The sequence below is a fragment of the Lathamus discolor genome, chromosome 6 (assembly GCF_037157495.1).
Source record: "Lathamus discolor isolate bLatDis1 chromosome 6, bLatDis1.hap1, whole genome shotgun sequence".
In the NCBI taxonomy this organism is placed as follows: Eukaryota; Metazoa; Chordata; class Aves; order Psittaciformes; family Psittacidae; genus Lathamus; species Lathamus discolor.
Genome location: NC_088889.1, coordinates 25070464 through 25097420, shown reverse-complemented (window position 1 = coordinate 25097420; position 26957 = coordinate 25070464). Strand labels below are relative to the sequence as shown.

The 26957-nt window shown below is 40.4% G+C and overlaps 1 protein-coding gene across 10 annotated transcripts in view; it reads left to right on the top strand.

The window, feature by feature from the left end:
- The first annotated feature begins 3468 nt into the window (after positions 1 to 3468).
- Positions 3469 to 26957, top strand: part of WDR20 (WD repeat domain 20) — a 49347-nt gene continuing 25858 nt past the window's right edge. For 6 of the 10 annotated variants that reach the window (XR_010613848.1, XR_010613846.1, XR_010613849.1 and 3 more), the window contains exon 1: positions 3547 to 3848. Coding sequence is in view for 5 of the 10 variants with exons in the window: in XM_065685204.1 (XP_065541276.1) it covers positions 3585 to 3848 (264 nt within the window). In the remaining 5 variants the exon portion in view is untranslated. The other 4 variants (XM_065685207.1, XM_065685209.1, XM_065685208.1 and 1 more) reach the window with 4 other exon arrangements.

Sequence of the window (26957 nt, the reverse complement as noted above, 5' to 3'; positions counted from 1 at the left end):
AACTCTGTCTGGGGACAGGTGAGCAGTCAACAGAGAGTTTGTGGGTCAGGGTTAAAGGGAGAACAGCGATGGGAGACATTACTGTGGGGATCTGTTACAGGCCGCCTGATCAAGAGGAACCTGCGGATGAAGCACTTTACAGACAGATAGGAAAAGCCTCACGCTCACAGGCCCTTGTTCTCATGGGGGACTTCAACCACCCTGATACCTGTTGGAGCGACAGTACGGCCTGGCACAAGCAATCCAGGAGGTTCCTTGACTGTGTGGAAGACAACTTCCTTCTGCAAGTAATAGAGGAGCCAACAAGGAGAGGTGCCATGCTTGACCTCATGCTCACCAACAGGGAAGGGCTGGTTGGAAATGTGATGCTCCAGGGCAGCCTTGGATGCAGCAATCACAATATGGTCGAATTCGAGATCATCAGGACAGTGAGAAGAGTGTGCAGCAAGCTCACTGCCCTGGACTTCAAGAGAGCAGACTTTGGCCTCTTCAGGAACCTGCTTAGTAAGGTTCCATGGCATACAGCCCTAGAGGGCACGGGGGCCCAAGATTGTTGGTTGATATTCAAGGATCAGCTGCTACAACCTCAGGAGTGTTGCATCCCAACTAGAAGGAAGTGCAGCAGGAGGGCCAGGAAACCTCCTTGGATGGATAAGGAGCTGCTGAGAAAAATTCAAAGGAAAAAAGAGGCTTATAAAAGGTGGAAGCAAGGACAGGGGGCCTGGGTAGAGTACAGGGATGTTGTCTGGGAAGCTAGGGACAAGGTTAGGAAAGCTAAGGCCCAGTTAGAATTAAACTTGGCTAGGGATGTTAAGGATAACAGGAAGGGATTCTATAGGTACGTAGTGAATAAAAGACAGACTAGGGACAACGTAGGCCCCCTCCAGAAGCTATCGGGAGAACTGGGTACACAGGATTTGGACAAAGGATTAGGTTCTGAATGACTTCTTTGCCTTGGTCTTCACTGGCAAAGCCTCTGACTGCACCACCCAGGTCTTAGAAGGTAGATGCAGGGACTGTGAGAATCAAGACCTTGGGCTCACTGTAGGAGAGAATCTGGTTCGAGACCACCTTAAAAATCCGAACGCGCACAAGTCCATGGGACCTGATGAAATCCATCCGTGGGTCCTGAGGAGCTGGCGAATGAAGTTGCTAAGCCACTGGCCATCATATTTGAAAAATCATGGCAGTCAGGTGAAGTTCCCGATGACTGGGAAAAGGGAAATATAACCCCCATTTTCAAGAAGGGGAAAATGGATGACAAAGGGAATTACAGACCAGTCAGTCTCACCTGTGTGCCTGGCAAGATTTTGCAGCACATTCTCCTGGAAGGCATGCTAAGGCACATGAAAAACAACAAGGTGCTTGGTGAGAGCCAGCATGGCTTCACTAAGGGGAAATCCTGCCTCACCAATTTGGTGGCCTTCTATGATGGGACTACCTAACTGGTAGACAGGGGTAGAGCAGTTGATGTCATCTACCTGGACTTGTGCAAAGCGTTTGACACTGTCCCACATGACATCCTTGTCTCTAAATTGGAGAGATATCAATTTGATAGGTGGACCACTCAGTGGATAAAGAACTGGCTGGATGGCTGCATGCAAAGAGTTGTGGCCAATGGCTCAATGTCCGGCTGGAAACCAGCAACGAGTGGTGTCCCTCAGGGATCGGTGTGAGACCAGTCTTGTTTTAACATCTTTGTTGGTGACATGGACAGTGGGATTGAGTGCACCCTCAGCAAATTTGCCAATGACACCAAGCTGTGTGGTTTGGTTGATAAGCTGCAGGGAAGAGATGCCATCCAGAAGGACCTTGACATGCTTGTGAGGTGGGCTGATGCCAACCTTACGAAGTTTAACCATGCCAAGTGCAAGGTCCTACAGCTGGGTCGGAGCAATCCCAGGCACAGCTACAGGTTGGGCAAAGAAGAGATTCAGAGCGGCCCTGTGAAGGACTTGGAGGTCTTGGTCGATGAGAAAATTATCATGAGCTGGCTTCAGTGTGCGCTTGCAGCCCAGAAAGCCAACCGTATCCTGGGCTGCATCAAAAGGAGCGTGACCAGCAGGTAGAAGGAGGTGATCCTGCCCCTCTACTCTGCTCTTGTGAGACCTCACGTGGAGTATTGTGTGCAGTTCTGGTGTCCTCAACATAAAAAGGACATGGAACTGTTGGAACAAGTCCAGAGGAGGGCCACGAGGATGATCAGGGGACTGGAGCACCTCCCATATGAAGACTGGCTGAGGAAGTTGGGGCTGTTCAGCCTGGAGAAGAGAAGGCTGCATGGAGACCTCATAGCAGCCTTCCAGTATCTGAAGGGGGCCTATAGGGATGCTGGGGAGGGACTCTTCATTAAGGACTGTAGTGATAGGACAAGGGGTAATGGGTTTAAACTTAAACAGGGGAAGTTTAGATTGGATATAAGGAGGAAATTCTTTCCTGTTAGGGTGGTGAGGCACTGGAATGGGCTGCCCAGGGAGGTTGTGAGTGCTCCGTCACATCCATGCCAGTGTTCAAGTCCAGGTTGGACAAAGCCTTGTGTGGGATGGTTTAGTGTGAGGTGTCCCTGCCCATGGCAGGGGGGTTGGAACTGGATGATCTTGAGGTCCTTTGCAACCCTAACTATTCTATGATTCTATAAGGTCAGAACAATGAGGTGAGTTATCTGACAACCAGTTTTTCAGGTTACCGTTTCAGGTCACCTCCCCAGCCTAGCTCTGCGTGCAGCTGGCAGCTGGAGGTGGTGCAAAGCTGGAGGAATGCCTATGCTGTCTTCTTCAAGGGCAGCGTGGGCTTGACATGAAGCGTCAAATCACAGCTGCACGCTTCCATTTGCTGTCTCAACTGATTACCCGCGGGACGCCCCATCGGGGTTCAGCAGCTCCACCTGACCAGGCTTGCAGGCGCTGGCGGGTGCTCCGGCAGTAACGTGTGGAAAACCAGCCCATGGACATAGCGAGGGTGACGGCGCCTCACTCTGACCTCTCACCCGGGAGCCATCAGCCCCGCATTAGCGGCTCTGCCCCAGCACAGGCGGACACCTCCGATTCCAGCGCGGTCCCTCAGGCGGGGCCGGTTACGCCCTCACCCCACGCACCGCCCACGTCCTGAGGCAACGGGTCCCTGTGAGCGCGCAGGGCGCTCCTCACACCCTGCAGCCCGAGCCCGCGCCCCGGCTCTCTCTGTGCCCTCAGCGGCTCACCTTCACCGCTACCCCTCAGCGGCTCACCTTCACCGCTCCCCCTCAGCGGCGCACCTTCACCGCTCCCCCTCAGCGGCTCACCTTCACCGCTCCCCCTCAGCGGCTCACCTTCACCGCTCCCCCTCAGCGGCGCACCTTCACCGCTCCCCCTCCGCGCCCCATCACCGCACGCAGTGACCCCCGCGACCCGGGGCCCCGCCCTCCCCCGCGAGGGCCCACCCAAGGGCAGGCGAGGCGCCCTGCCGTGTGCGCAGACCCGCAGTAAACAGGCGCCGCCGCTCCTCCCCCTTACGTCGTTTGCGTGGCCTCCTCCGCGCACGGCCGGGTGAGCGCCGGCGGCGGCGGTTGCGCAGTGGCGCTACATCCGGGCACTGGGGCAGGATGAATGCTTCTTTCCAAGATGGCGGCGGAGGGAGGAGGGAAGGAGATGAACGAGATTAAGACCCAGTTCACCACCCGGGAGGGGTTGTACAAGCTGCTGACCCATTCGGAGTACAGCCGACCTAACCGGGTGCCCTTCAATTCACAGGGCTCCAACCCGGTCCGCGTTTCCTTCGTCAACGTCAACGACCAGAGCGGCAACGGGGACCGGCTCTGCTTCAATGTGGGCCGGGAGCTCTACTTCTATATCTACAAAGGGGTCCGCAAGGTACCGGGGCTCGATCTCTAGGCTGAGGGGGGAGTGGTGGCGACCGCGCGCCGGCCGCCTGCCTGCCGAGGGCCCGACGGCTGCCGGGGAGCGTGGGAGCCCCGCCGCAGGAGCCGCACCGTGGGCGGGGGGCCGAGGCCGCCCGGTTGGGCCGTCTCTTCTCCGACCCTCTGGCGCCTGGCAGCTTTTCGGTTGCGGCCCGGTTGTGGCTGGGATTTGAGCCGCTTTCCCGATTAACTGGCCTGCGGTGTAGCGGCTAGGGTAGGGGCAGCGAAGGCCTGGCTTGGAGGGCTGTGTGACGGGACTGGCGCTGGCTCAGTACTAGCGGGCCACGTCAAGTACGGTGTCACCAACGGTTGTTTGTGTGTGTGAGCCTTTGGAGGGATGCGATTGTTTGGGTCCTCCATGGCGTGCAGGAGTGAAGGTTGGCTTTCTATTGGCAAGACAACTCTGGGCCTCCTTCCCCTGCTGCTTCAGGTCTGAGTTTGCTGAATACTGATGCCTGTCATAATTACAGTGCTGTCAATCCCTGCTTCCAGAATCTTTCTAGCTTTGATTGAATGGCTACAATATTAACTGTAATTTTAGGCCTTCACTGTGACTTTGAAGTGTGAACTGATGTTAGGATTGTTTTTAAATGGGAGCAGTGGGATGAGCAGAGTTTTAAATGTCAGATGATTAACACGGATAAAGTTGCTTTTACAGGCAAGAACCATTGATGCACTTGATAGAGACTCTTTAGCTGGCATTATTTGATGCAGGACTAACAGAGTATGGATTTGATCTTTTGGATCACCACATTTATGAACAAACACTTTCTACCTGTTATTTCTTAAGGTCCTTGATTTTATGGGATTTAGAGGAGGATTCAGAATTTGTCATGCTGAGTGAACCTGTGTCACTCCTGATGTATGTAAATGCAGGTACAATGGTTGTCAGTTTTCTGTTTCATGTTTCCAAAACTGAGTGTTCGTTACCTTACGTACCTAGGACTCTGTGGCCAGAATGTGAGTACTTTGAAATCTTTTTGCTCTTAGCTCACCATTCAATATGGGCTGAAGACACAGAGACCTAGTGACGTACACCAGGATGTGCAGGAAGCGTGTGCATGAGCAAGGAATTATATCTGAATCTGTGGTGTTCTAAACTAGTGCCCATTTCAGTCCTCCTCAGTAGAAAGTGTAAGCACCAACTGGAGAATAAAGGTTATGTGGTTATCTGTTGACTGTGACTTAACAGATCTGATATGTCCTGTATAATTATATGGGAAAGTGTATGTATAGAGTTTAGTTTCATCCTTTAATGAATTTTAATAGTCTAGTTTTAAGTAGTACTTAATAGTTTCTTTCAGCATGCAGTATTTTTTATCAAACATTATTTGCTGTTTATAAGCAGCTGCTGTGTTTAATATTTACAGGGTATTCTGGCTGGCAGTTTTCTCTGAAAATCTATATCCTAAATTATTACCATGTTTGGATTCTGATATGTCTGTTTTTTCCATACAGAGTAACTGAAGAGTTCTCTCACTAAGATTGCAGAGCAGGCCTTTATGTAGTTTAGTAATGATACATGTGATTCTTGCAAGTTGTCTTAGTCATCTCTTGCTACACTTCTAAAAAATAAAAACTAAAGCCTGGAATTTCATTAAAAATAGGGAACTGAATAACTTTTTCAAATTATAAAATCATTTTGAATATTTGATTTTTTTATCTTTTTAAGGTGCTAAAGCTGTTGGTGGGATACACAGTAACTGAGATCATTTTAGTTTGTCAGATTGTTAAATTGATAGCTTTGAAGCGTACCTTTCAGTGCTGAATATCTTTTTTCTCCAAGTAGTATAAAACATACACATTGTTAGAACAGAATTAATTTCAGTAGCCTTTTACAGTGATAGCAATTTAAAATACAGTGCATATTCTGTATGTGTATGTAATACATTAGTAAAGTGAACCTAGAGAAATAGCTGAAATAGACTGAAACGCAATGAAGAAAAATGCTTTAAATGAGAATGGGGAAGGTGGTCTGTCTTATGCTTGTAATACTCGCAGCTTTAGAATTTATTTTGAAACTATTCAGTTGCAAGTCATCGCTTTTTCTGTGTACAAAGTTGACATAGAAACAGGCTGACAGTCTTTCAAACTGATTATTTGAGCTTTTCAGAATCAAAAGATATCTTGTGGCTATCATAAAGAGATGTTATTATCTAAATTGACAGGATGTAATTCTGCCTTTTAAGGACAAACTCTCAAACTCTGCATGCTGTCTTGGTCTTGGGGGCAGGAGGAGAGAGGGACTTCATCTGTTGAAGACCAAGCTATTTGGGATCCACTGCACAATACATATGTTAATAACTCGAGCTTTAACTGTTGGTTCATAATTACCTAAGTATTCCTTAAAAAAAAAATCCCTAATTACTTTAAGACTATAATTGTCAATTTCGCAAAGTCGTATTAGAATACGAGTTGAATTCAGAATTCAGTGAAGCTGTGTTGTGTGTATGTATCAGGTAGATACGATTTTGCCTTTTTTTTTTTTTTTTTACCTTTTTAAAAATCTGCTGCTTTTCTTGCTAAGAAAATGTTATATTTTTAATAAAATGAGTGAAAGAACCACCAAGACTTTATTTTAAGTGATTGTATCTGTCGGATGTCGAGATAATTTTTGCATTGGTAATCCATTGCAGATCAGTACGTATGAAATAAGGGTCACACTTAAGCCATGAACAACACGTAAGAATAAATATTGTATTATTGAATCAAAGATACCCCTTGAAAGGACACATCTTGAAATCAATAGTGCTAAGATTCTTCTAATTTCCCTTAAATTCTAAATACATTGCATCTGCAATGTGAATTTGTAAGTCATCTTTTAAAAGTAGACTGCTAACGTATGTGTTCTACTTAGGATATTTAACCCATATAAAGAAAAAAATATTTCTGGTGATGTTCCCCTAACCTTAATTCTTCTTCCACAAAACTTGGTTCAAAAGTTATGTCTAATGTCTAGGACAGTGGTGTGGAGGTTGGAGTAGTAATATATGCAGTGACAATAGTTTGGCAGAGAGACAAGAGAGAGCTTTGGGCAGCAGTTCAGGCTGTCTTTAGGGATGTTTTGAAGCAAAAAGGTATTTTCTCCCAACTTTGTTATTTGCCCCTTTAAAAAGGAAGCTCAACTTTTACTTTTTCACGCTTCCATGTTACCACTGAACTTTACCATTACTATGAAACCTCACCATGTTCCCATGGTTTCTGTCATAGAAAGCACATCAATTGTGAGCCAATGCATTATTGGTCTTACAGTAAAACCTAGGCAGCTATCTTTGTGTTAATAAGGCAATGCAGGCCTCCAGAAAACTGCTGCTTTCTGACTTGCATCCATAGAAAAAAACCCACCTGAAAACCTATAGTTTAGTAAGGAGAGATTAAATTATGATGAAATATCTGGTTGCTTTACCTACATATGTATATAGTTATTCTCAACTACACTGTCAGTGGGGTTTCCCTTTCAGTCCTCCTTAACTTTGGTTCTAAGCTTAGGTGTGTACAGTGATCTCTTGTTAAACAGAAGGGGTAAATTTTCATAAACTCAAATGATCTAGTCACAGCTTGAAATGATGGTTTAGCAGTATTGTATCCTCTTGGCAGTGTGCTTCTGTCTCCTTGTCATGTTTGGCTTTGCTCAGCCTCTGGTTGAGCTAGTTCAGCTTGCTAAACCAGCAGCAAAGTACTTGCTCTTTTTCTGGGTAGATTTTCTTTTCATTTGGTGAGTTGAACTGCCTCATCTTGGGGTCAGATATTAGCAGGCAAAGTGAGAGCAAAGAAGGGGCTGGTGCTGGGTGAGAAGAAGGAACAGAGCTACCCCCTTCAGTGGCCTGAGCTGTCAGGTCAGATCCCCTGCCTTATGAGGTCTCCCCCCAGTAAAGCCTTTACTTCAGCCTTAAGTCATATTTAGAGGATCTCTTTGCATGGGATTGTTGACTTAATTTTGGTTGAGAGTTATAGGTGTTAAAGGAAGCCCTTTTTATTATTTCAGGAGTTTGCTTCTTCGTGGAGTAGGGTTCTAAGGTAATAATTCAAAAACTAAATATGCACACACACACCCTGCAGCTACCTAAAGCAGCAGTCAGTCAATAATTATATATATTATAGCATATTGTAATGGTGTTGGAGCAGAAGCATATGTAGGTGATAAGCTCAGGTTGGCAGAGCCATGAAGGGCAGAATCTGTTGACAGTCTTTTTAACCTTACATTGAGCAAACTGCTTAAAAGCAATTATATTTGTACTAAGATGAAAGTAATCTCGTATTTCAACGTCTTTTATTAAGAATTAGCAAACTGGCAGCTTCTGGTTATGAGTAAAAATACTGTGATATGTAGGGTTGCTTCCTTTGCAGTTCTTTAAATTACCTTTTTTATTTCTGGTTTGATACTGGAGTCTTTGTCCAGTTGAGAAGTGTTATCCTTGGTGGTGATTTTTATTCTATAGACTGTTCAGCTAGGATCTTGTTGCAACAACAGAATGTTAATGGGTGGCATTTGTCACTGTGCTTAATATACTGCTCTGAGAAGGGTAGTGCGAGACGCTTCTGGATAGGAAGTTGGAATCTGTGGAGCAAGCCAGCAAGTTTTCTCAAAATGTGGTGGGAAGGTGAGTTTATATTACTGTATATTTAGACATCACTGAGCTGTGTCAGGGCCCTGAAAAAGATGCACCTTTTAATAGCAGTACGAGCTATAAAAATTCAGAGATTAGCAAGGATCTCTGATAATACACTTGCTCTGAAGCAGAGGGAAATATACCTACATCTTCATGACCAGTTCTTAAACTTGCAGTAGTAACAAGAATTCCACAACCTCCCTAAATAAGTTGTTTTGGTGCTTAGTTCACCCCTCTGCTCCCCCCAATTATCTAACTAAACTTCTTGTTCAAGGGAAACAAACAAAATGAACTGCCAAACAAAAAAAACAACCAACAAAAAACCTCACAACCAAACAGCCTGCATGCAGTTATTTATGGTGGACATAGAGGACATAGAGATTAATTGGTTATTGTCTTCAGCTTTTACATATTTGAGAACTTGTTAATTTGTCTTCTCACTTTTCCTAAGGTTCTTTTAACCTTTCTTCTGAGATCATAAATTCCAAATGTTTGATTACTCTTCTGTTGGCTTCTGTTAGCTTGCATTTGTAGAAAAGTAGATATATAGTACTTCCACTGTGACTTCAGTGCAGAGTAAGGGGCAGTTATTGCTTGCTGTGTCTAATATTCTTGCTAATGTATTGAGTAATGTTGCCTTTTTTTAATTCTGCTTAGACTTACTTGGATTGTTTCTTACCATATTGCTACTTTTCTCCATTTTTATCCATACTTTGATATTTTTTGTTGTTTACAAATATTGCGTACCATTTTCATTTATTTTTGTTGTATTTATTAGAGTGTTTTTTATTTTTGATTGTGCTCCATATTGCAAAATAATCCTTCCAGTCTTGATATCATTCACAGATGTGATGTGTGCTTTCATCTGTTAAGGAGAACTAAAGACCACGTGTTATATTTGCTGCTGAACTTTTTCTCTAGTCCAGTTATTTTTCAGGAGGCTATTAGATTTTTTTGGTGCTTGCTTTATGCAGGTTTACCTTGTGTGCTTTATTCCCCTTTGCCTAGGTGCTTACAGTCTGATCTGTTTCAGTGGTTTTGATAACAAAGCAGGTCTTACTACTATGATTAGTCGAGTTCTGCTGCAAAGTGTTCTGCATTTAAACGTTTATTTATACCAGAATCAAACACCACTATTATTGTGAAAGAGATGCCAGACGAATTGATTAATGTACGTACCACAGTAAAACGAGCAGGACTTTTTTCAAAGGTATCTGGTCCCATCCTGCAGCTGGGAAGATATTTTCATTGCTGGAGGTATTCGCATAGTCCACGTCTCAGGTGTGCTGGATGTGACACTCTGTAAGTCTGTTTTGTCCCTTTTCAGAAGGGTGTTATAGATTCTTTTAAATTTTTTTCCCCACCTGAAAATCCCTTAATTTCTTGCTGAGCTTTTTTTTTTCTTCTCTGTCTTGTAGACAATAGTTATGTTGGGACTGGATTTGCTAGTCCTGTGGAGGTATTGTGCCTGTATCAGTAGTACAGATCAGCTGTTGATCTCTGGTTGTGAAGGTATTTGAAAGTCTTGGAGACTTGTTTCAGGTGTTTAATGGATGGATATACTTACCACCTTGAGTTTTATCATGTAGGTAGGTGCTTTCTTTCTTAATTTTATCTAGGCTGTACTGATAAGACACAAAATAATTGCAGCTTTCTGAAGGGTGGTTTTTTTGTTGTTTTTTTTTTTTTTTTGGTAACCCCTTCCTTCCAGTGACACTTCTGAAGGAAATAGTGAAGGGCTAATGTAGGTTGCAGGAGTATAGATAAAGTGTTTAACTTTTTAACAATTTGTTGTGAAGCTTATATAGAGCAGTTAGGACTGGCTCAGGGGAAGACTGAAGAGGAAAGACTGAAAAGCTGCTTTAAAATGACACCGTTAAACTGGTAGATGTTTCTTGCTGTGGTAGAAAGCAAAATATCTGCAATTGACAGTTTGCAAGATGATTGTTATCTGGAGGCTGCTTCTGAGCTGTAGATAGTGGCGTTAGTCTGAAGTGCTTTTACTTCTCTTAGCCTGTGTTTCAAGCCTGTATCGCAACTGTTTTGACTTCAGTAAGCTGTTGCAGTATAGCCTCTGAAGGATTGCTCTCTGAGGTAACAGTTCTTTTATCTAAGGCTGCCTGTTTGGCTGGCATGTTTGAGAGTGAATACTAAGTTGTGCTGGCCAAACCCCCAAACTGGTACGCAGTGTTTTAGAACAGTGAATTTGCTGGGGATTTGTCTTTTTTTTGGTCTTTTTTTTTTTTTTTTTTTCCTTTTCCTCCACTGCTGTTAGGATTTATTTATTGTATTGGAGTGTATGTGTAGTAATACTGTACTTACATGAATTCATTTGGGGGAATTTGAATTAGTGTGAAGCCATTAATTGTAGCACTTAATCTTTGCAGACTGACAAAATTTTAGTCACTGTTTCACAGATGCAAATAATGGTCACTTGTAACAAACGTTTTTGTGTCTGTAGTGAGTTTTGTGGGCCAGCTTTGTCAGATTATTTCCAAAAGTTGTGCTACATGCTTAAATTAGGAGTTTGCATTATGCTTTGACATCTGATATTCTGCAAAACGCTTAAATTGTTAACCATTAATAGTTAGAATGTACACTGAGGATGCCTCGAGCTGTAATTAAACATTGCCTAGACCCATCTCTCAGAGGTTTGAAAGCCTTAATTGTCATGTTTGACATTCTAGAATCAAATTTAATGCATTTTGTATTTTGATGCATTTAATGCATTTAATGTATTTTGAAGTATTATTGTAGTTCTCTGGCTAAGGGGGACCATCTAGAATACTTTCTTTTGAAAGACAAGTATCTGAAGGCCACTTGCTGTCCAGTTGTTATGACTGTGAGTTGACACACTTGGACAAATTAGTATTGAAAACAGTGCCACTAGTGCCTAATAATACTGTTATCTTCTTAGAAAGCTTAAGAAAACTAAACAGTAACATTAAATGTGCCATACAGTATGTTGAAATAATAATATTCTGTTGTATCCTTCTTGGAAATAGAGTATTTTTTTCTTCCTTTCCTCGCCCCCCCTTTTAAGTCCAAAAGTATATGCAGTCCATATTCTAGTATCTACATTCTTCCAATTTCTTTCCCTCTGTAACTTAAAGCAGCTGCTTTTGCTTGTTCTGGCTCCTGTTTGGCAGACTGTTGGTAGACTAGATGTAGCCCTGTAGTCTTTGTGGGCAGGACCACCAGCCGCTACACTTGAAATCTTTCCAGTGGTAGTATCAACTTTCACTGGGATTTTTCTCTTGCATTATTCAGTAAAGCTGTTCATAATGGAATGATAAAGTCTCTAATAGATAGTTTCTGCAAAGTGATTTCAGTTTTGCTTTCCTGACTGTAATCTGTCTTTAATTTCATGAGTTAATCATAAGGTTCTCATATGGCTGTAATGGTCAAATAAATACTTTTTTACATTCTGTGTGGGATTAGAACATAGATGTATTAAGCAGTTCTTGGTTTAATAATGCCTCATTTTGTATGCCTAGTGAATCTGAATGCTGTAGTAACATTCTTGCTTAGACTAGCATTTAGGTTAACTTAAAAATGCCCTGGAGGAGGGAGAAAACATTGGATGCTATAACCAAACTTCATTATCCCCAGACTCCTAGGAATAGTAATAATAATAGTATTGTCTTGCAGGAACTTTACATACATTTTGTCAGGGAAGTAATGTCACACTTTGAGAGGTCTCCAGTTTATGGCTTCAGTGCTCCCTTTCAACTAAAGAAAGGGGGAGCTTTGACAACATGAGATGCCAATACATACTGAAACTATCTGTTAAAAATCCACAAGCCTGGTGAAATAAACAGCTGGAGTGATGCCTTCAGGATGCTTTAACCTGCACACTCACACGGATAACACAGTAAACCTGAATAGTTGTGCAGATTTTCTTCAGATTAGAGGTGGATATTGGAGCATGACCTTGGTACAAGTTTGAAGCCATCATTGAAGTGAAATTTTGGCAGAAGTTGTTGTAAAGTACTTTTTTTGTCTTGATTTTTTTTTTTCCTGCTTTTCTGTTATTTACTGACCTCAGTATTATAGAAAAATATTTATGATTTCTTTTTTTAAATTATGTTCCTAAGATTGAAATTATAGTTTAGATGTTTGGATTTGTATAATTTAGTGGTCTGAATGGCAAATACTACCTCTGTCTATGGCTTTACAGTACAGCTAGCTGATTTTTAGAGGCTTAGCCTTCATTTTCCTTCAAATTTCCACCTTTATTTCATACTAGGACCTATATAGCAAACAGATTTATTTTTTCAGACTGTATGCTGCTGAATGCAGGATTTCTCAGCTGTCTTATATCCCATCTTGCATGTGTCACTATATGTCAGTTCAAATCATTGATCTATTTTTTCATAATTAATGAAAGAATTATAAAAAAACCCCAAACTTTAAGAGTGGCTGTTCAGTGTGATATATTAATCCAGGAGGAATTTTTTCAGAAATACAAGGTGAAGCTTGTAAAAGAAAGATGCTTGGGTTCACTAGAGAATTGCTGCTGTTTAATAGTATTAGTAATAACATCTCAAGAGGAGACTTCTGTGGTCTCTTGTACAGAATAACTTGGGGCTCTGTGTCATGTACAGTTAGCAAATGCCTGCCAAGTTGTAAGATGCTTCTTAAATTTCTGACCTTCTGATAGGGTGGGCAGAACAGATTCTGTGCCAGTGAAGTGACTGTTCAAGGGTAGTTCTATGTTTCAGCCAAAATGCAACCTCTGTAAATGCATTAGACGGAACTAGGATAGTTAAGATCGGTGTCATCAGCAAACCTCCGGAAGGTGCACTCAATCCCACTGTCCAAGTCACTGACAAAGATGCTGAACAGCACCGATCCTTATACTGAACCCTGCAGAACACCACTCATCCCTGGTGTACACTTGGACATTGAGCTCTTGAGTGCAACCATCCAGACCCAGTGTTCCATTCCTCAGATCCATGCCTCTCCAGTTTAGAGACAAGGATGTCACATGGGACAGTGTGAAATGTTTTGACAAGTCCAGGTAGGTGATGTCCGTTGCTCTCCTCTTAAACACTAGCACCATAACCCCATTGTAGAAGGCCACCAAATTTGCCAGACATGATTTGCCCTTATTGAAGCCATGTTGGCTGTCACCAGTCACCTTCTTATTTCCCACGTGCCTTAACATATTTTCTTTTATTCCTGATCTGTAACCTTTTGGTTGGCTCCTCATCCATTCCCAGGTGGAGCTCTATGGCTTGCAGCTGGTCACTGACACAGAGGGAAGCACCCCCTCCTCATCTCCCCTGCCTGTCTGTCCTGAAGAATCTGTATTCTTCCATTCCATCACTCCAGTTATAGTAACCATGCCAGGTCTCCACGATGCTGGTAAGATCACAGCCCTGCAAGTGTGTATACATCTCTAATTCCTCTTGTTTATTCCCCATGCTATGTGCATTTGCATAGAGGTATTAATGCTGGGCCCTCAGTGAAGCTGATTTACAGGCTGGATTGTCTGAATTCTTTTGTGCTGCTCTTCAGGTGCTCTCCTGCTGACCTGTGATCCCTCTCCAGGCTCTGGGCATCTGTTGCTGGCATCTAATCCACCACTGTAGTGGTTAGGAAAGGGATGGATTGACATTCCCCTCTCCTGGCAACTTCAGCTTAAAACCCTCTTCACCAGCTTGGCAAGCCTGTGACTGAAAATGCTTTTCCTCTTGTCTGACAGATGGCCCCCGCCAGCATGCATGTATTTCTTCTGAGAGATAGTTAGCCCTTTTTGCAAAGAAGTATTTGGCTTGCATTGATCTGGTTGATCTGTGTATTTTTTGTTAGTCCTAAATTGATAGTGGCTTTGCTTGTACATAAGAGTCAAATGGGAATGTTTGTAAGACCAGTGCTTGGAGAAGTCCAGTCTTACGATGCTAGAAAATGCTTTTGCTGTGCCTTGTCAGTCATTTGGGAACCCTTTCTTCATTTGTATCACCTCTGATTAGTAGGTGTCTTGCAGCTGTGGCACTTCCAGTGCAGGCTGATATGAAAGAAATTTAGATTTGGACAGTCTGCTGATATCAGTGCTGGATAAAGGTATTTTTGACAGTAGAAATTCCTAGTGTGATTAGTATTAGTATGCCTGTAGCAGTGGAGGCGATGATTTAATGGCTGGCCCATGTCCTCTCAGTAGCTTGTGTTTGGTTCTGTGCCTTCATTTAGGCTTCTGTTAGGAACTTGAGCAAAACACTTCAGATATGGGCAGCTACTCAGTGGCCTAAGCTACTGCCTGCAAGTAGATCAGTAGGTGACAATAGATGGATTGATCACTGCCTCCTGCTCTTGAGACAAAAATCATCCTGAGGAAAGAAATAGTGTTGTGTGACCATTTGGTTCGTTTAACAGTTTTAGCCCTTTCATGATAATCTTTAAAGGAAGTTATTAATAGCTAGCAGGCAAAAGGTTGTTTGTGTCCCTCCCCTCCCTCACTCCCCTGCCAATATCTGTACTAGTGAAACTGTCAGCACTTACTATTACTTGAAGTATCTTAATGCTTTGCTTACTTAAAAATAAAGCTATTGGGAACACTGGTGCTGAAGTTGGGAGCATTCTGTCTTTTGCTCTAAAACTTCTGAAGCAGGATTCTGGTTTGTGGACTAGGTGATACCCTGGAACTGCTACCTGTGGGATTGAGAGAAATCTGAGTTCACTGCAGTGCATCTGTGTTAGGGGTTTGGTCCTTGATATTTCCTTTCTAGTAGCCTGTGCTGCTATTCTTGTTATATAGCAGTTTTTTACCTTACTGTGTTGGGTTGTTATGATACGTCTTCAGCCCCAGAAGGAAGATGCATTGCAAGTAACAACTTCAGAATAAGAGTTGAAGCAAATGTTTTGTGTTGTTTGTCTGTTAACTAAATATGATCAGAAAAATCATTAATTGGTGAGCCTCATTCTGCTTTTGAAGCATAGGTTATATATCTGGTTAATAATTTATTCACATAACTTCTTTAGGACTCTTCTGGAGCTCTTAGAATAAGAGCAGTTGAATCTTTTCTTTAGTACAAAAGTAATTAGGGCTCTGTTCTGGTAGTATTAACATGCTGCAACATGATGAAGTTATGGTCGCTTAAGACCACTGTATCAGAAATATCTGGCATTCCTGTAGGGCTTGCAAAATCCAACAGTAGCCAGAAAAAGCATAATTCAGCTTGCTGGACAGACATTGCTTTGTTGTGTTTGACTTTTATTGAGCTTTGTGATTAAAAAAATATAAATTAATTAACAACTGCTACAGTGAAGTTTCTATAGCAACAGAGAATGCAGTGAACAATTATTGAGACTTTTCTGCAACACACAACTTCTTACAAACAGTGAATTTACACTGTTGGACTAAAACGTTTTGTTATAGCAGTGGATAATCCTGAGCTGTTTCGTTCCTGCCTTTTATGTTTATTTTCTGTCCTAAAGAAATAACTTATGTGCTCAAAAGGGGATGGGGCAAACTTTCAAAGATAAATACCAATGTGTAGACTGGTAGAAACTCAACTTTTACTACTTGTCTGTATGTTTTTTAGTATAATGAAACTATACTGGTTATATTGTATTAATATGAATTTATACTTCTACCTGTTGACAAGTCTACATGAAACTGAACTTGCTCTAATTTAATAATAATGATCGTACTGTAGCTTGCAAATTTCAGTAAATCAATTTAGTTTAGTCCTAATGCTGTTTCCTGAATCAGTTGGTCTTTTGGTTATTTGTTCTTTGTAGGTTTGAAGTCTCTGTTTTGTTTTGATAGTTTTGAATACCCTTAAAAAGATAAATGTTCTACTTAAAGCTTCATTGTTAAAATTGGGAAAGATTAGGGTATTGTCAAGGGATGGCAGGTGTTGGGTTTTTTTGCCATGGAACACACTTGCAAAACCAACTCCTGAGTGTTACTGTGTTTTGATCTTCTTAAAGTTAGAAGAAATGAAATTTTAACAACTTCAGTGATTAAGGTACACCAGCCTTAGTCTTTCAACAGGGAACTTAATCTTCTGTGATGTATTTTAAGGAAACTTAGGATGTCTGATCACCGAAAGAAAAAAAAAAATCAAAAGCTGCAATTCTGTCTCTGGCAAGTTGTATATAAAGTCAGCCTCAGTGAATGCTTTGGTAGGTGTGCATGTATTGTTAAAGTGCATTTTTCTGCTATGTATAAAATCATAGCTATGTTTTGGAGAAGAAAAAAAGTAAGACTCAAAGCTAAAGTGAAAGTAATGGCTTTGAAGGTGTGACTGACTAGAACACTAGTCCAACAGGTCAGCCAACTTTTGCATGTGCATGAGGAGGAGATTAGCAACTTGGAGATGATGCTATCATTCAGTCATGTAATGTTTCCAGTTTGTTCCATGTTTTGGGGGTCATCGAAAAGCAGTCTGTGAGCTCTAATTTAAATGAGTATCATCTTTAACAGATAAAACTTTCTAACCAGTTTTGCTTACAAAGCTGAGTCAATTTAAACAGTTTTCCAGTGAAAGTAACTTAGTAAGTGTTTAATAAGTATCCCAGCTGAGCCTGTGAAAGGAGTGAGGACAGTTGCTGAATTGTGCTAGAATGTGTGGTTTTACTTGAAAGCCATTTGATACTTACATACCTATTTTCCTTATTTGAATTTATTTCTTACATCTAGTATATGTGTCTTACCTTTGTTCAGCTCATCTGAATCGTGCCTCATTCAGCATTTACAAACAGGTGAGAAAGGACTGATTAGAAGTGTAGGCAACACTGACTAGACTGGAGGAGTGGGAGGAAATGAAAGGATCCCCTGGAGGATAAGGAATAAAGAGGAGATCAGAAAGGTAGCTATTACTTTTTTACTTCAGAGCTATGACTGTTATAACTTCTAGATTGTGACTATTAAGAAAGGAGTTACAGTTAATTAAGCATAAATCTTAAGTGTACCTTGCAGAACTTAATTACGAAGTGTAGTTAAGGAAAGCAGTAATTGTTATGATACACTTAATTTTTTCAGTTCCTCAAAAGTGAAAAGACTAAAACGTGTGCTTCAGTGCATTACAATTTTACAAAAGGGGATATATTTTTTACATGTGGCATGTGGCAGTCTGTAAGTAGTATTGCAGCATGAACTTCATTCAGTGCCTGTATTTGGTATGCTCTCTGCTATTCTGAAATCAGTTCCATATTCCTAATAGTCAAAACTTCTGCTAAAACCCATTTGACTGCTAGTGACAAGCAAGTATTTTCTTAAGGCACACCCTTGATTGTATTTAGAGAAAAACATGCAAGAGTGCTGCTCAACACACACCCGCTACCACAACAACAAACTCACCCCCCACATCCAAAACCCTGAGAATTCTTAACTGCTTCATGTTACTTTCAGTTCTAGCTTTTAAAATTCTGAGTTAGTAGACTTCTGTGTGTTTTCTTTTGCTTTAAAGTAAAAGATAGTTTCCCTGCAGTGGGAAAACATTAATGTATAATGGGCATTATATAGACAGCTTTATTTGAAGTTCAGCTGCTCAGTGTTTCTAGTGTAACACTCTGGTAGTAAGGAAGAACTTACGTTTATGTCCTTGTATATACTAGCAATTTTAGATTAGTATATCAGATGTTTTAACTGAGGGAGTACTAGAACCTTAAACTCACTTTGCTCTGAAATGGGGAGAGAATTAAAATTCTTAGTTTTTTGTATCTTTTTACATAATTTACTGATTACCAGGACTGTGACAAGAGTCTCAAGTAGAGGTCTTCTAGGAGTGGTTTTGGAACAGTACTTTAATTGGTGACGTTGGGTCAAAGAAGTAAGCACACGTACATGGTGGCAAAATTCTCTTAAAGTTGAGAGGCATCAGTATATAATCAGAGTATTTTATAACAAGAAACAAACTGATAGCAGAACAGTAAGTGAAGTTGAAATTAATTAAAAAAATACATATGGAATTTTTCCTTCAGCCAGAAAACCTTGAAAAGATGATAACCAGAGTGTAATGTTGATCACAAGCTGAGCCAGCCTGTGATACAGCTGTTGAAAGCAGGAGGAGATAAATGCAATTCAAAGATACATCAAATGAGGTTTACCAATAGAAATATGGAAGCATCTTTAGTGCCATTGTACAAGGCATGGAAAAGATGGCTTTAATATTGTATGAAATTCTAGTTGCTTGTGTTGATGAAGGTGATTTTCAATTCCTGCTACTAGGAGAAGATGGTGTCTAATGTAAAACTGGAGAAAGAAGAGTGTGATTTTTTTTTTTTTTTTTTAGTTAGCTGAGCAAAGCAATCAGTATTTCTTAAAGCTGTAAACGGAAGAAGATAAGAAAGACTGGAGAGAATAAATAATATAAAACCTTCCCTAGATGTGTGAGACATTGCCAGGTCTCACATGAATCCCAGTCATGCAAAATTTACTATTCAGAAGAGTTGTGCTCTTTGACCTGCCCTGCTGTAAGCTATTGCTGATAATTAAACTGCATAATGAAAATACTGTGGTGTGATAGGCTGCAGATTCTATGGGAGATACAGGATAGATTTCTAAGAGGTAGGATGTTTCATCCAGAAGCTTCCTAAGAGCTGAGCTAGATGAACAAAATGGAGAAAATGTATTTATAGCTTTAGCAGTCCAACTATCTGTGGGTACTCGGTGAGGCTATCTTACATGCTTTTAGATGCAGGAGAGTAAAGGAACTATAAGATACTGCAGGAGCTGTAAAGTCCAGTGAAAGGGTGAAGGTACAGCTGGCTTTGCAGATATCATGGAAAGAACATGCTATGTTTTATGGAAAAACTATCTCAGTAGTTTTGTAGGGAAGCTTCCAGGGGGTTTATTTTGTGATTCGGGTACTCTTGAAGACGGTTCTCTGTATTGTAAGTTTGCATTTATATAGCAGGTCAGAACTATTTCATCCTGTCTTGAACCATGAGCAGAGTAAAGAATGAGAGGTTTTCTTGAATAGTAACATGAGGTGATAGTGGCTGCATTTATTTACTGTATCGAGATGACCAGCCAACCCATACTTGTTTTATATTTATTTGTTAGGGTTTTTTAATTTTTTTTTATTTTAACTATATGCATTAGTGAGATTGAAAAAACTAAGCAGTAAGCTTCCCCCCCCACCCTCCCGGTTTTCCTAATCTGTTTTTTTACTTATTTTTTAAATTAAATTTTGATGCGTTGAACTATGTTTTCTGGGAATTAGAAAATATTTCATGCACTTAAATCGGGTGTTTCCTTATTCATGAGCCTGTGTTTAAGATAAATGTTTGAAGACAGCTTCCTTCAAAATGGATACAAAGAGAAGCTAGCAACTGTGGCCTGGCTTTGCCCTGTTGATGTTAAGCCTAGATCTTCAAGTAAGATGTTAGCCAGTTACCTGGTCCTTCTTGCAACAGAGCAGTTTTCCACCAGGATGTAAGCTTTAATGTGTGGAAGATTTTTCTCATTCAAATGTATTCTTGAAACAAATATTTCCTTTCTGACATAAATGTAAAGTCTTGACTCACAGGAGAGAAGATAGTGTCAAATAGAGACTCTGCTGATCCAGTGTAGCTCCTTATATATTGAATATGCCCTGTTCCTCAAACCAGAGTGTATTCTCTCTATTTTGTAGCTATGAAATGAAGTTTCCCAATTATCCTCCCATGTTAAACAGCAGCAAAAAACTTTTGAGGTTTGCAATAGTTAATAAAGTGATTCCTGCAGTATAAGAATTGCTCACTTTGCTCTTTGGAATGCATTAAGATGTTAATGTATCTTGGTCAATATACAACACTAAACAGTTAAACAGAATTTCAAGTAGAGGCTCAGGCTGCTTGGTTACCATGGCAAACACAGTAGGAAATTCATGCCAAAGTTCGGAAACTAAGATACACAAAGGAAAACTTGTAAACTGAAAAAATTGCGTTGGAGGGTAAATGTAGTTGTTTATCATTTTTTAGAGTCTATTTTCTAAATAACTGTTTTTAAATCCTATTTTTATCAGGCAAATCTTAATTGCCAGTTAAGAGTTTCACACAAAGCAGACAATATTCACAAGCAGGGAAGAATGACATTCATTGTTGGCTTGCCCTCTTAAGTGTAAGGATGTTGAGTGAATAGCATAGCCTCTTTGAGACTGGAAAAAAAATTAAAACCATGAGTACTGTAATCAAGTAATTTATGTGCCATGTCTTGTTTAACAGATGTGACTAGGGTAATATCTATACATATATAATGATTTGTCTATATTAGTGATTATATGTGTGTTAGAGCATATATAGATCTGTATATATTTATTGATTTGTGTGTTCATGATTATATTACATTTTTTAATGATCTATGTATGTTTAAGATCTTGCAGTATTTAATTCAGTTTCCTGTGGTTGTTTGTCTCAAGGCTGCTAACTGTAAGAAAGATCTGTGTGTTGGTATTTTAACAGGGTGATTTCCAGTTCGATGGGTTCCCTGTTTAATCAGCTGTCTTTGAACTGTCTGGGAACACAGTATTTCATATTGCAGTCATGTCATTATACTTGGCAAAATCTGATATTGCATGTGACTGGTGTACAGTTTTCTATAGGTGTGTTTGTGTGCAAATCATGCAGTTATTTCTCTCTTTCTGAATATAAATTAGGATGTATATTTACATGCATCTTTAAAAAAATCTATCTGCTCCTAAAGGGAAAGCTGTTATATAGAGATGCCAATCTGTGGCTTGAGAGAGATAATACTAAAAACTTATGAAGATTGAGGCTGGAGTTGGAGTTGGACATTGAGATTGTGTGCACCTAGCCTAACGTATGACTTGACCTCATGCATTATGCATTGCATAGTCTGGATTGGGGATTATATTAGATAGTTGGAGGCTAAGAGAAATGAGTTTAGGTTATAATTGAGAAACTGATTAATTTACCTGTGCTACAAGCACAAGGTGTCTTGGGAAGGAAGGCAGACTTGATGTGAGTAAGTAGGAAGTGGTGTTACTTGAACATGAAATGCTGGAGATGATGGAACAAACAGTGTAGTATTAGGCTGAAATGGTGTTCAGGAGTTCCCGTGAGTTTTAAGTGTTAAGAGGCTGAGCTGTAGACAAGTAGTCATGATTATACTGAATGACAGGTTAGTCTGTGCCTTTTGCTGACCTCTTTAAGAATGACTTACTGATCACTTTATAATTAAAACAAAAGTAGAATGTGAAAAATCTGGAAGATTATACTAGGGCTTAACTCAAAGTAAGAACGTGGAGGACCTGGGATGAGATGAACTGTGCCAATAATTAGCAGCAGTAAATAAAACTTTGAATAGCTTTCATCCCACAAAGTTTAACATATGGCAATTTAAGAGTTCTGTGGTAGATCCATAACACCAGGAAAAGAAATAAAGAGAAAAGCAGCCAAAATTGAAGGTGGACTGTTTTGACTCACTAACTGGCAAGAGGCAGTTGTAATGAACTTGGGAGACACACTAATGTTAGGTAACTGAGCAGGAGTGTTTGTTCCCACTAAGCTTTTGGTGGCACATACTGGAGGAAAGAACTTGAGTCAGTTTGAAACCACTACATAAAAAGAAGAGGGTGTTGCTATAGATAGCTGTTAATTGATCAGTACTCAATTCCTAGCTTTTCTTTATTGTAAGAAATAGAATGAAGACTATTAGAAACAAGAATAGAGTAAATCATATTGCATTGTATAAATCAGTAGATCCATCTATAAGTGTTCATCCAGGTCTTAAATTTAAAAAAAGTACTATTACAAAAACGTTCAGAGAAATGGTGAAAACTCTATTAACTGAAAACTTCTGTGAAAATACTGAGGAGGATGGAAGTGCTGTGTATCAGCACATTATAAGTGCTGTGTATGTAAGGAAAGCAAGACATCATTGTCTCTTCCTGGGAACAAGAAGGTATTCAGTAAAATCAAGAGGGTAACAAAATTCGGAACTTGTACCTTTTCCACATTTAACTTTATCAGGATGTCTTGCTTTGATCACTTGAGTTAATAATGGACAGAAAGTGGGTGTTAAAACAAAATTTAGCAATATTCGCAATTCCACGCAGTAGTTAATGCAAAGAAATCCTGTAAAGGGTTCTAAAACTTCTTTAATTGCAATTTTGTTGTGGTTTAAGCCCAACTGGTAACTGGGAGCCATGCAGCTGCTCACTCAATCCCTCCCTTTTTCCCTCTGCTCCTGGATGAGGGAGGAGAATCAAAAGAATGGGTTGAGATAAGAACAGTCCAATAACTAAGGTATAACACAAACCCACTACTATTGCCACCAATAATAATAATTATAAGGGCAATAACAAGGGGAGAGTATAAAAAACTAAGCGGTGGGAAGAGACAAGCACAGGTGATGCAGAATACAATTGCTCACAACCCGCTGACCTATAGTGAGCCTGACCCAAGCAGCAATCTGGGTCTTCTGGGTAACTCCCCCCAGTTTATATACTGGGCATGATGTGCTGTGGTATGGAATACTCCTTTGGGTAGTTTGGGTCAGGTGTCCTGTTTCTGCTTCCTCCCAGCTTCTTTTGCCCCTCCTCACTGGTAGAGCATGAGAGACTGAAAAAGTCCTTGATTGGAGTAAGCATTACTTAGCAACAACTAAAAGCATTGGTGTGTTCTCAGACTAAAGTTGAAAACACAGCACTGCACTAAGGAGAAAAATAACTTAGAGCTGAACCCAGGATAAATTTAAATATCTTTCTGGAAGAAATCTAGCATGGACAACTGTCCATTAATGCAGCTAACTCCTTGAATTTCCTTTTGGAACTTATTTCTGCCTACTGTTGAATAAATGGTATTGGAGTACAAAGTCTTGGAACGTGGTTCAGTTCTGCAGTCCATGGTTATGAAATATGCATGTGCCATGACCTGTTAGATCTGTGTCTTAATTTTTAAGCCAGGGAGGGTGATACCAGTATAAAAATGTGACCTATCACCCATGGTTTATTAATAGCCCTGAGATCATTGTTTTGAACTTAAACCACACAGCGAGATCTCTTTCTTACATATATCCTTAAAAAGAGCTGAGTAGGGGGAGAAGAGGAGGAAGGTGTCTGCAGTGCATGCAGAACATACATGCTTCTGAATAAGGTTTCTCTTGGAAAGGTTTTTACGCAGCAGGCTGAGCCACTGTTAAGCCAGAGTTCTGCAGACCAGCCACTGGGAAGAGAAAATAATACTGATACCATGCCACCTTTTCTCTTCTTCCTATTAAAAAAAAAAAAAAGGCAAGCAATTGCTTAAACCAAAATAGAGTATCTAATTCAGTTCATGTCTGTTGGGAGTGTGTGATACAGTGGCTATATTCAGAGTTGTTTGAGTTTAAGCAGCCTGTTTACAGATTTAGTGTGGCCAAATGCCTAACACTGAAATCAAAGTCTGTTTTTATCTGAATTGATCATGTCATTAACTGACATGCACAGCTAAGGTGAACTTTGCAAAAGGAATTGTAAAATACTGCTTTTGCTAACTGTTCTTCAGTGCAGGTTTCTGAGTAATTATTTAGATGCTCAAGAGCAAGTTCAAGCTCTTGTTCTCTTTCTGTATCACAGTAAAGCAGTATTGTGTGAAGAGCGATTTCAAGTATTGGAGTGCTTCTAGGGAGGAAATGGACACATGTTCTACTGCAGGTATAGTAAAAATTGACTTAGTTAAATATGTAGTTACAAACACCTTTTGAAAAGCTAAGATACAATGTCACGTCATTTCCCTGAAGTTTTAATGATTTGAATTATAGCGTGGCTTAAGATTGCTTGAGTTACTTGGAGTGCTTCCAGTCTACTTGCTGGAGTTGGTAGGCTGTTTGATTTCTTTTGGAGATGCTAAGCTCACAGACCTCTTCAGGCTGACCAGGCTTGCTCTGGGAGAGCTGTGCTGGAGGCTGTGGTCAGTTCATTAGAAAGAACTCTTTGGGTCTGACCTGGCTCTCTGAACAGCACTGTCACACTTACATGGTTTAGCCTTCTACTCAAAAGGAGTACTGTCAGTATGGGTGTTATGGGTAAAATGTTACTCATTTTACCAAATAATTTTCATTATTTACCGAACCCAAATATTAAAATGGAGTTTCCATAGTAAAAACCAGGTGATGCAGCATGAACTCATCCAGAATCATAAACTGGAGCATTCTCAGTTTAATTCAGGACTTGTAATACAATAGACTCATTGATCATGAAACTGATCTGTCTTGTGTTCCCAGTGTGGTCACCACCTCTATACTTTAGGAGGTATATAATAGAAACGTTTAGGAGTTACACATCTTTTTTCCCTTCCTTGGGTGGTCAACCTATGAAGGAGACATTCCCTTACGTTCCAGGCCCCCCTCCCCACCCCGACTATTTACAGCATCGAGAGTTCTGAAGGTTTTGAATGGTGTTTGGGTACCCTTGAGACCTGCCTGCTGATTGTGATGGGGATCACCAGGTTGCCACACATACAGAGTGTGTTTTACCCACGACCATTTCATCGGATCTCGAAAGTTAAGCAGAGTCAGGTTTGGGTCTTGTCTAGGGTTAAATGATGATACAGGAGGATCAAGAGATTTTTTCCCTGAGGCTAGACAGTCATGAGTGGCAGGGTGTGTGGAATAGTATTGGCAAATATCTAGGCCAGTGGGCCCCTCCAGTGCTTTGGAACATCACCACTGAACAAGTGCAAAATCCAGAAAAATTAGTAAAACATTTAAATGAGGTGTGTTGTCATCCTGGTTATACCAGAGATGGACAAATCAGGGCAGTGTGCTGGGGCTTGGCCTGTGCTTGCATTCAACACTGTCCTGCACCTTCAGAGGGAAAAAAATGTCTCTGGGTCTCATAATAAAAATTACTCATTTTACCAAATGAGTAATGTATTGAATTGAAGGTAAGTTTCTAAAGGAACAATTTCAGTGACTTAAGACCTCTGTTGGGTTGTGACAGGTGGAGGCAGCAGCAGTGTTATCTGCTCAGAAGACAGAGGAAGTTTTTGGTTTTTTGTTTGGGTTTTTTTTTGTTGTTGTTGTTTTGGGGGGGTTTTTTGTTTTGTTTTTTTTGGGTTTTGTTTGTTTGTTTTGGGTTTTGTTTGTTTTGGTGTTTTTTTGTTTTTGGGTTTTTTTTTTGTTTGTTTTTTTTTAAGTGGAGGGGCTCAAAGCCTTGTTTGACTTTCCCTCAACCTCCCTGCCTTACAGTAGTTCAGAGGTGTTAACATTCCTATCCTACTTTAATGCCCTTTGCCCAGTCTTACAAGGAAACAAAGAGCGAGTTGATTCTGTATGCACCTGTGAAGTAATGGGGATTTGAAACAAAAAAGGATTTCTTTTTTTGGGAGTCTGCTGTTCTGAGTTTCTGAACTCTTAAATAAAAATGTCTACTTTTTCCAGGGCTGTAGGTAGACTGGTGCTTTCATGTTAGATAACTTCCAATAGGATGTGATGATCTATACTGTAAACTGACAAATATTTTGGTTTAAAGCCAACAGCTTTATAATACTGTTATACTAAGTCATAAATCAAACAGTCGTTTACATGGGTTCTTTGTGATGTTCGCATCCACGTTCTTGATTTTTGCCAATTGTGTAAGTATTGCTTCAGTGAACGTCACATAGATTAATTTCAAACCAATGAATGCTCTTAGCTCTGTTTGAGTGCTCAGAATAATTCTGCTAGAAACAGAATATGATTAGTGTATTGGATGCTTCAGAAACCTAAGTTGATCTTTGCCTAAATGTGGATTTATGTCCAATTATCTGGACAAGAGCTTTTACCTTGATGTATGTGGTCATAGTTGTCTCTTGTATGAAAAAAATGCTGAAATCTTGTTAAGTAGTGCTTTTTTCCTTTAAAGAGTCATGTATGCCTTCTATGGCCCTGAGTGGAAGTTAAATCTACAAGGGAGAAGAATATCAAGTAGCTTCCCAAATTTACAGGCGGCTTTGTACAAAACTGATCTTTAAGACTTTGTTATGGAGGAATTGTGTGGAACACTTGAAAAAATTAGGTTAAATAAAATTACGTGGTGTCCCTGTTTTTACTAACAGAGCAGTTCTTGCACAGTATCCTAGAAACTCGTTGTCACATGCCTTAAGTGTTCCTGTTCAGCATTTAATCAAGTGCTTTGTAACTTACAAAAAAACCTTCTGCAAAGATACAGGAACCCATTTATGAGGAACTGTGTTGTTCAGGAGAGTAGATGTTCTGTTGAGTGGAAGTAAATCTTGAAATACTTTTGTTGGCAGCAGGTATAAATGCAAATTATTTTAAACTTTAAGTGAGATTATTGAAAATATGTATTAGAAAAATAGAAGATATGCCACCTATGCCAAATTAATAATAATCGTGTCTCAAAGATTGGGATCTTAAGATGGAAATGAAAATGGCACAAATTGGCAGGTACACTTCCTGGAGGTTTTCTAGAGAAAGCAAGCTAAAGTCTTTGAGGCAGTGTGTTAGAAGTAGCCAGTCTTGTTTTCCTGCCTGCTAATTGTTTTGTCCCAATTTTGTAGTTTTTCATTTTCAA